This window comes from Lytechinus pictus, chromosome 14, assembly GCF_037042905.1.
Source record: "Lytechinus pictus isolate F3 Inbred chromosome 14, Lp3.0, whole genome shotgun sequence".
NCBI classification, from domain to species: domain Eukaryota; kingdom Metazoa; phylum Echinodermata; class Echinoidea; order Temnopleuroida; family Toxopneustidae; genus Lytechinus; species Lytechinus pictus.
In genome coordinates, this window is record NC_087258.1 from 19,568,094 (window position 1) to 19,578,708 (window position 10,615).

General features: G+C 36.8%; 1 protein-coding gene across 1 annotated transcript; it reads left to right on the plus strand.

Annotated features, from left to right (window-relative positions):
* Positions 1-769: 769 nt before the first annotated feature.
* LOC135156585 (histamine H2 receptor-like) lies at positions 770-7,871 on the plus strand. The gene is made up of 2 exons (XM_064109146.1): positions 770-1,499; positions 7,708-7,871. The coding sequence occupies exons 1-2, from the start codon at positions 770-772 to the stop codon at positions 7,869-7,871; spliced, it is 894 nt and encodes a 297-aa protein (XP_063965216.1).
* Positions 7,872-10,615: the final 2,744 nt, after the last annotated feature.

Below are 10,615 nucleotides of genomic sequence, written 5' to 3' on the forward strand. Positions count from 1 at the left end.
TGTAGGATGGATACACATGGAGAAAAAAGTCTTACTTATATGGCATTGGCCATCCTTTGCAACAGAAGATTCTCCAGGAGAATCTTCTGTTGCAAAGGCTGGAGAATCTTCTGTTGCAAAGGATGGCCAATGCCATATTCGTAAGTCCCAGCTAAGTCTGACAGCCATGATAGTGACCTCATCAGCTGAGCTTCCAGATAAAGATTAGGAAGATGAACTGAGCCTTCGAAAGATTCCAACGTTTGCGATACCGTCGTATTTTCCTTTTAGGTTAATATTTAAAAATGATAATAATTTGACGCTTCTTAATTCGTGGATGCTGACTGGATCAAACAATGAATTTAATTTTTGGTGAAGATAATTGACGAAGTTACGTCAATTGCTGCCGTGGCAAGACCCGAAGGATGACTGTAGCTTTAAAACCTTGTATTTAAAATTTTGAAACATTCTCTTTCGGAGTGTATGCAAGATCCCGAGATTATCACGGAAAAAGGAGCCATCAGAATCTTTAAAAAATCAATACAAACAACGACAAAAACATAAACTCATATCCAATGGTGTTACAGCAACCCTGATTATAATAGCATAAAGAGGAGGCTGCATAACTATGAATTAAGACCAGTTGCAAAAGAATCATTAGATTTGACCCGTTAACTCATCGACAGTTTGTATCATCTTAATAGTCTGCTTATTGGAGAGAAGCAGTATTCTTCTATGCTTAAATGAAACATATCGCTTGTTTTTGAAGTATAGAATTCCGTAAAGCAATATGTATAATACAACAGGAACGGACGACGATCCACCCCTCCGATATGCAACTCTTCTTGTTGTCATTATACTAACCGATATCACCATTCTTTTCGGTAACGGCCTGGCAATTTGGGCAGTCTACAAGAACCCTATCTTGCAGACGCCCACCAACTACATCTTTGCGAGCCTAGCAGCCACTGACTTGCTCTCAGGGTTAGTGTCCATTCCACTCGAGTTGTACAACCGTCGGGTAGACGCCAGCTGTTCCTTCCTGTTCACCACTCTCCTGTCTTTGCTCTCCTACAACCTAGGACTAATCGCTGGTCTCCACTTCATCGCTGTCACGACCGATCGTTACATAGCAGTCACCCGACCCCTTCGGTACTCCGTGTTGATCACCACCCAAAGAGTTGTTACCTTCATTGGACTTTCATGGGCGACGGCTGTCGGCGTCATTGGGATTCTCTTTTGTGTGTTCGCTGTCGCAGCGGAAGAAACCACATCTATAAGGTGCAGTGGACAGCACTACACGGACCCCACGCAGCAAAGCATTCTTTACTTTGTGGCCGTTGTAGTTGTGTTGTTCTGCATCACTCTCCTAGCCTTGAACCTGAGAATCCTCCAGATCGCCATTCAGCAATCACGCCGCATCGCTGATGTCCAGATTCTCTTCGGACCAAGAGATGGCACGCCTGGCAAGGTCAAGGCGGTCAAGACCACGCTGGTCATCGTGGGAGTCTTCTGTATCTGTTGGTTACCTTCAAGTTTCACGCATTTCCTCGTGGTCAATGTAGATTTGCCAAAGCTGGCCTACATGATCATTCTGGACGCATCTTTCGTTATGATATCTTTCTCATCTGCAATCAATCCGTTCGTCTATTGTTTCCGAGATAGATCTTTCCGCTCTGCTTTTCTGGAAAGATTCTGGACGTTGGTGACAGTTTGCCAAGGAAAGTTAGAATAAAGAGTAATGGCATGCCGGAGGCAGACTAAGTATGTTACATTCTTGTAGAGCGCTTTGAATGAGACTTCTTATAAAGTAAGTGTGAAGCGTTGTAGGATGGTAAACGCACAGGTGAGATTCATACGGATGCATATGCATGCATTCCACACTCTTAAAGGGATGGTCCGGGCTGAAAATACTTATAGCTTAATAAATAGAGCAGAATTCACTGAGCAAAATGCCGAAAATGTCATCAAAATCGGATAACAAATAACAAAGTTATTGAATCTTATAGTTTAGCAATATTTTGTGAAAACAGTCGTCATGAATATTCATTAGATGGGCTGATGATGTCACATCTCCACTTGTTCTTTTGTATTTATTATATGAAATTAGGTTTATTTTATTTTTTTCCTCCAAGAACTAGAAAAATTGGATTGACAACTGATTTAGTGCATTAGATATTTATTGCTGCAACTTATTTCATTATAAGGGAGACATATTATTCACACAAGAATGAAATAATGAAAAAAATATGATTTTATGTAATAACATAAGAAAACGGAAAGTGGGGATGTGACATCAACAGCCCACCTAATGAATATTCATGACGACTGTTTACACAAAATATTGCTAAACTTTAAACTTCAATACCAATGAAAACAATGAAATTTTCGGCATTTTGCTTAGTGAACTCTACTCTATGTATTAAGATATAAATATTTTCAGCCAGGACCATCGCTTTAAGAAGAATTGGTCAAAGTAATTAATTAGTTAGTGAATATGCGGAAAAAATTTCAACGATCCGTCGTATATGTAGAAATTAAGCAAGTTTTGAAGCAACCTTTTCTCGACCATGCGTAATTCATATTTTTACGCATAAGGTCTCATACGAAAGAAGAAAAGACGACTATTTAAGTTATTAACTTTATTTTTCGATTAGATAGCATTAAAAGCTAGAAAAACTCGTAATTCGCCTTCTTTAAAACAAGATAAGACTGTCAAGAAACGAATTGATTTTTCGGTCATACTTTGGCCTACAATTCGTAAGAATGCCTTGAGTTATTTTCGGCACACATACGGCCATCTCACGATTTATGTTGTCTGAAGATGGTAATCCGTGCAACTCATGACACTCCCGAGTCATTCATAAGAGGGTTTTACTCAACAGTTGCACAAATTATGTACCTACGCCTTACGAGTCCCACACAACAGCCTTACAACACCAAGGGTAGTTCATACAAACGCTGTAGAGTAGAAGCCCTCGATGAAAAACTTCCGATCATCATTACAATTGAAGGCTTCTAGAATTATCTCTCGACTCTATAAAACCATGCGTGGTTCTTACGATGTTCTTACGCTGTTCATACGGCTGCCTTACGAAGAAATGGTTTCATATGACGTTAGAAAAATCTTGGACAAGACCATCGACTATGTAAGCTACGAACTTGCAAACGGTCTACGAGCGGTCTGCGAACGCTGGTTTCGTACGGCCTGCTTGAGAAGATCTTACAGAACTGCCTGGAGTACGTTGACGTTCTTCATAGAATTTGCGACCGAGCATATAGCCCTTCTACGAATCACCACTTAAATAAATCAAGAGCTATTTTTCCTCTTGCAACTAATGCTGTAGTCATGATTGCAAACCTTTAGGTTAGACAGGAATTACCTGGGAATTTTAAGCCAACCGGTCGTTACCCATAAGGTGAACGTATAGACGCCTAACGCTGTAGGCTTTATGGATGGAAAATAATATTACTTTGTTTATTTTTTGCGAAGCATGTCATGATCCTAATGAAATAAAATCTTCAGGATTTCCTCTTTACACATTGTATGCACTGAGAGCATGTAGGGCTCCACACAGCCCAGATTTGCAAAGCTCCACAAAGTTCCCAAATCCATTTAAGTCGAAATTGTGATCGAAGATGTATGTAACCTTTTCATTCCCCCTTTTTTGGAAATAGATATCATAGGTTTGTAGTGCTTATGCGTTTTTATAATATTGCAATAGTTGCCATAAATTCAACGTAGGAATAATATAAAATAAAATCATAACTAATCCGATAGGTATTGATGTATTTGGCTTCGAGAGAAAATACTGTAAAACAAAAGTGTCGTTTTTTTCCTTTATGTATATCTATCATTGTATAGTACTTTTGTTTTATGTAAATAAATAAAGAATCTGAATAAAGAATCTGGGAAAAAGGATAATGCATCATATTGAAACGGATATCACGAAATGAATATTTTTGAGAAAAAAATTATTTATTTCTGATAGCATATTAATACAAAATTATTGTCTTTAAGCTTGTCTGGTAATATTTTAACTTGAATTATATGATGTATGATTTACAGGTATATATTGCAGAATGCACGTTGAAGTTAAGCAACGGATGAATACTATATTCCGTGATGAAAGAACATTTAATTTATTGCGATGTATCTTAAACTAAGAATAAATCATACATGTTCCTTTGATGCTATGTGTTTTTAAATCTTTTTTAATAAATTTTATTTCAATAATTTACACCAATCATGTTTTTGTATATTGACATCAACGTGGATCTTGCAATCCAAGGTGTACGAATATTAATATCACGCAATTTTTTTTTTGCATTTCAAACAGTAGTTTATATTTGTTAAAATATATTTTTGAATCTATCATTCTTAAAAAAATATCTTCTTTGACATGATTCCATGATCCTTCTGTGTCGTGAGTCAGGTTGTTTAGTAAATTTTCTTTTAGTAAATAAACGAGGTTTGTTCCTTAAGAACGACCATTCTGAGTGTTATTTGGAATGCTATAATTGTAGAAAAAATCAACATGTCGAATGTACCAATGCTTCTAGTCAAAACTACGTACTCGAAACCTGTATATAAATTTGATGGAAGAACTTATATTCCTTTCCAATTATTGGGTTGTAACTCGTTTTAAAAATCCGATATCACTGTTCTTAAATTTCAGTGAGGACCCCTTGCGTACAGAGGGTGATGTGTGTGTGTGTGTGCGGGGGGGGGGGGGGGAAGCTTGGACCCCAATAAACTTCAGGACCAAGAAAAAGGAGAAAAGGAAAGATAACGAAGGAGAAAAGGGTAACATAAACTTATCAATATTACTGTACGTTAGTTTTGATGACATACCCTAGGTCGGTTTGGAGCGGGCCAGAACTGGCGTATCGGGCAAAATTATTTTGCAAACAAATTTTGGCCTCTTTAATACAAAAATATAATTATGTGAAAGATTTTGAAATAATATACAGAAAGTGACATACTATTCGGAAAATATCATATTGTGATAGATTTTGACATAATATTACGTCAAAATCTGTCACATAATTATATTACGGAATTATGATAATATTTTCCGAATATTATGTCAAAATCTATCACGTAATTATATTTTTGTATTAAAAAGTCCAAAATTTGTTTACAAATTAATTTTGCCCTATACGCCAGGCCTGGCCCCTCCAAACCGACCGAGGGTATATGTCATTGAAAATAACGTACAGTAATATTGATGCAAAATTGTATGGTCTAAGCTGACCATTCCGAGGTGTTATTATTATTTTATTTTTCCGAGACCGTGTACAAAAACGTAAAAATGACCATATGATTGTGATTTTTTGCATGGTCAGCCCCCCAATTTTGACTCAGCCCCCCCCACTTTGAAAACCGTTCCGCTGCCCCTGTTTATAACCGAAAGGAAAAGGGGCTATACTTTGGATTTAATTGGATTGGAGTGGATTTGATCGGTCGAGAGTAGAGTACCTATCTCACGCCATCTCTTGTTTAAAACACTACAGTGCTTGAGATTGTTCATTTTGTGGTTTATTACGTAAAGGACAGTTCAGAGACACTTGTGAGTATTACAAAGGTCTCATGGTAAGAATCCGTGAACTTTGATATGTTTTGTTTTGTTATTGTTCATATTGATTAAAAGAAAAACGCCCAGGAAAATCAAATTCTTGCAGACACTTTTAAGAAATCTGTCACTGAAAATATATAATTTAAAAAGATTTCTCATAATCTCCTGAGGATATTTATGAAACACATGTTAGTATACGGAATACGATTGGGATGGTGACTCCGGTCACTTTAGTTTCACATCATGAAGCTAAATAATGATTTTGAGACGTTTTTATTTTCAAGGGCTTCATTTTTACAATATACCAATCAACATGAGCACAGTCAACAAATTGGGAAATTGCAGCTCAGATTAAAAAAAAGTAACATTAGTGTTAACCCATGCCTTTAATCAAATAACTCATCGAAAAAATAGATTTTGATTGGCGAGGCGGAATAATGAATAAAAAGAAAAAGGCTCTCCTTGTCGCTCCTAGAATTTTATTTCCCGTTTATTGAGTTAATCATGTTACTGTACTGACACCATTGTACAGATCAGTGTTCTGATCAGTCTATTATGTTTCTGTCCTACCTGTCACTACAGTGTCTCAACCAAGAGAGGGCGTGAACCAGTATATCTTCATGAGCTTCAGTGTACTGATCAGTGACTGACACCGTTCTAAAAACTTCTTGGTAGGTGATTTCAAGTCCGGTGTTGGTGTTGGAAGCACAAATTGTATTGCGTTTCCTTGCTCTAAAACCTATTCTTGGTTTACACAAAATAGTCCAGATCAAATATTGACAGCTCAAACACCTAGATCCTAGAGCAGTTTTGCAGGACTATCTTCATTTTATGTTTGGTGTTATACTCGTGTAAACATTGACCTAACACCAACACCAATATAGGTCAACAACGAACTTCAAACAACTGATCAATGCGTTTCAATACTGCTCATGAAGTTATATTGGCTCACGCCCTCTCTTGTTTGAGACACTATAGTGAGAGATAGGACAGAAACATACGGGAGCAAAATCCCATAGGGGTCCTATTACAGGAGTTGAGTCATCCTCCAGTGCAGAAAATGTTTGTCACTAAAGGAAGGACCCCCTAGATCACTGGTAAGCAGGTAGCGATCTTAAAGGACAAGTACTCCAACAAAAAGTTGTTTTTAATAAAAAGAGCAAAATCCAACAAGCACAACGCTTAAAATTTCATCAAAATCGGATGTAAAATATGAAAGTTAAAGACATTTTTTAATTTCACAAAACTAAATTTGTGAAAATATTGTGTAATTAAAAAAAAAACAACAAAAGAAATAGTGAGTGAGGGACATCATCGACTCTCTCATTTGTATGTTGCTGACTTGTTCATATAACTATTTTGTGAAAAATAAGCGAAACTTTAAAATGCCATAACTTTCTTATTTTGCATCCGATTTTGATGAAATTTTCAGCGTTATGCTTGTTGGATTTTTCTCTATTGATTCAAATCAACATTTTTCTGGGGTGGACTTATTGTTTGAATTATACAATATTTTTATTTTTTTTACAGATATGACCATAGGGACCGACTTGACTGAATCATATAGTATTAAGCAATGCTAATATCACATGTTCAGGGAGGAATCAATCACTGTTTCACTTGACAATGAGGAGAAAATTAGAATATTTCATATTTCATATAATAAAATACAAAAGCAATAGTGAGTGGATGACGTCATCAGTCTCCTCATTTGCATACCAAACAGGATGTGTATATACTGTTTTGTGAAATTAAGCGAAACTTTAAATTATCATAACTTTCTTATTTTACATCCGATTTAATGAAACTTTCAGTGTTATGCTTGTTGGATTTTTCTCTTTTTAAACAAATCAATTTTTAGTTGGAGTGGACTTGTCCTTTAACTAGACGAACCAGGTGATAGCTTTTAAGATAACTGGGAATAAAAGCAAAAATTTTGATGATTTGGTACAATTTGCACATGCATTGATCTCTTTGTAATTCATTCAGAATAACGCAGGATTTCCAATTTTAGCAATCGAAATGAAAGATGATTATCGAGAATAATGATATGCTTGAGGACGCAGCAGTATTCATGGACAATATTGCTTCATTAGAGGGAAAATAATGTCGGCAATTATTGCTCAATTTTGCATGAAAATAACATTAGGGCTATATATGGGGACGTCTAGACCACGACGCGTCGTCGTGGTCAAGAGGTTACGACTCTCCTCTTTCAATCTGAGGGACGTAGGTTCGATTCCCAACCATGGCTTGTTTTCCTTCAGCAAGATATTTACCCTCATTGTGCTGCACTCAACCCAGGTGAGGTGAATGGGTACCTGGTGCGAAGAAATTCCTCGATTGCTTGAGCGCCTTTAAGGCGGCTCGGCTACAGCCGGGGTAATAATATTATGATACCAACATGTAAAACGCAGTAGAGTATATTACTATAATAGCTGCGCTATATAAATGGTCCATATTATTATTATTATCAGTATTATTATTATTACATAGGCCTATACGTTTTGGGAGAATCTAACTATGCTAGATCTTAGTTCCCCTTTGATAGGGAGTTTTCGCTTCGACGACCAAGAAGTCTTTGTCGAGACTTGAACACATCACTTTCGTCCCGGACTCTGGAAAAACGACATATTTGCATTTTTTCGTCAGCTCCGAAATCTAGGACGAAATTGCTGTTCCGGTTCACCAATTTTCGACAAAGAACTCCAGTTGTTCTTTGTCGTTTGAGGGGCATTTTCAATACATTTACAGTGTTCTTGAATAATTCTCCGTTGCAGTTGCGAAACTCCCTGTAGTGTGCCTATGAGAATAAACTTTGGTCATTTCACTGCAGAATTTGTATGCATTTTAATTTTGAGATTGTATGAATTGATATTCCTAAGCTCACAGTCAATAAACTGGAATTTTGCCAATTTACATGGGTAGTATCAATTCTAGTGAGATCCTGCCTTCATTTTAAAAGGGGATGAACTGACTGATACTATATCTATTATTGATAGTGTTATAATGACTTGTCTAAAAGTAAACCTATTTAGATGATTATTAGTTATATAGAGGATAAATCAGTCAATAATTTCATTTGTGTAGAGAAACAGATTTTTCTTAGGAGAAAGTTGCCTGTTTATCTCCATGATAGCTATCATTATTGCGATATGAATGTATTTTGATAGTAAATTAGTATGTTATCATTCAAGCGGGCCTATATTATAGGACGACGCGGCTAAGAATGTTGCATCATGGGTAACGAACATGGCCAGATGTGGGGAGTAAACTGTTTGAAAATGTATCCTTAAAATAAAAGAAGTTCCTGCAGCAGAGTCTCGAGAACACCTGTAATCTTACCAGATTGCGTAATCTTACAGGAAATTGGTATTTGGTGTATGGAACCTAACAAATTTCCTTAAATAAAACACCCTCCTCTCCTTTTTAAACAGACCTGTTCTGTTAAATTGCAGAAAAATTCCCGTTTTATGAATTTACAGAATGATTCTGTTATTGCTTTTTGCAAAATCTCCTTTCTTTTTTCTGTAAAATCAGGTTTTTTTTAACAGTGTACGGGACTTGAGGGTGGGCAATTTAGCTGTTGCATGGTTCGTATGCCCTTAAAATCGTAAATTTATTGTGTGAAAACAAAAAGCAAAACAAACATGAATTATTGTAAAGATCACAGGTCCTTGTTCAACTTATCCTCCATAATTTTAGTCATAAAAATGTGTCTAATTCAGTTGACACAATTTCAACCCTTTTAAGGGGAGAAGACAGGTCACTAAGATAAGAGGAGGGGGGGGGGGGTAGGATAGGGGTCGGAGGGGATGGAAGAGGCAAGTTGACACAAAGATTAATTCACATCCGACCTGAGTTTAAAAAAAAAGTTGTCCTCTCGTTTTACGTATCGCATCCGTTGGCAAGACGTTTATCTACATTTGCCACTCTCCACCCAGGTGTGGTAAATATGCACCCGGCAGTGCCCGTGCTAAAACTCGGGATGATAATGATATCATCATGTTTAATAAGCAATGCCCGCTAAGAGAACAGTTTTCGGAACTGCCATGGGTACATATGACGTTATAATTATTATTATCAATATTTTTTTCCTTCTCAATCACTTTCCCTGAACTTCATTTTCTCATTCCTCCACGTTTTCTATTTTTCCATCATCTTTTCCCGTTGAATATTATTTTTGGGAAATCACATGGGCGGGGCGATCCCTCATTTGCCCACCGCCCCTGGACGCCAGAGGGAAATATTCATTCACCTTTAGACGACGAGACGATTCTTTTAAGAGTGTGCATGCGAAGCAGTACATACCAGCACAGTGAATGCATGATTCCCAAGCCCCGAGCAAATATAGCAATAAAATCTATATGGCGGTTCAAAGTACACGTGTTTCTCGATTTAGCAGATACTTATAGAAATCATACCAGTCTAAAAATAGATTCGCTCTATCATAAGTGGACAATATGGCATATAATGATAGAAAATATTGACTTTTGTATCACTATAACTGCCCTTTATCATTGATCTTGACTGGGGTTGTGATAAGGTTTATCTTCAGCCGTGTCAATGAATAAGGAGGCTGAGAAGAGACCCCCTCGTACGATAAAATGAAATGAAAAGAGAGACTAATGCTAAATGTGAAATAATAAAACAAAGACAGATAGCATGTACAAATAGAGATTGTGAATGAGATCAGTAAAACGGGGAAAAATACGGGAAAAGAAAAAGGATGAATAAACAGAAGAGTAAATGAAATTATGAATATGTCATTTTAAAAATGAAAGCATTATTGAATGTATGAAATTGAAGAAGTAAAAGTATATATTAACCCCTCCGATCTACTCCTAGCTCTTGCTGCAGATCAGCGGCGGATACAGGATTCCATAAATGTAAAGAGGGGAGCCGAAAAAAAAGTTAACTGTGGATGTAGGAGAGGCCTTTTTTCTTTACATAAAATTTAACAAGCCGAAAAAGGGTGCTTCTACTTCCAAGGTGTGAGTAAATACGTTATTATAAAACACGAAACAGCACCCCCTTTGCTTCGCACTGATCTTGCC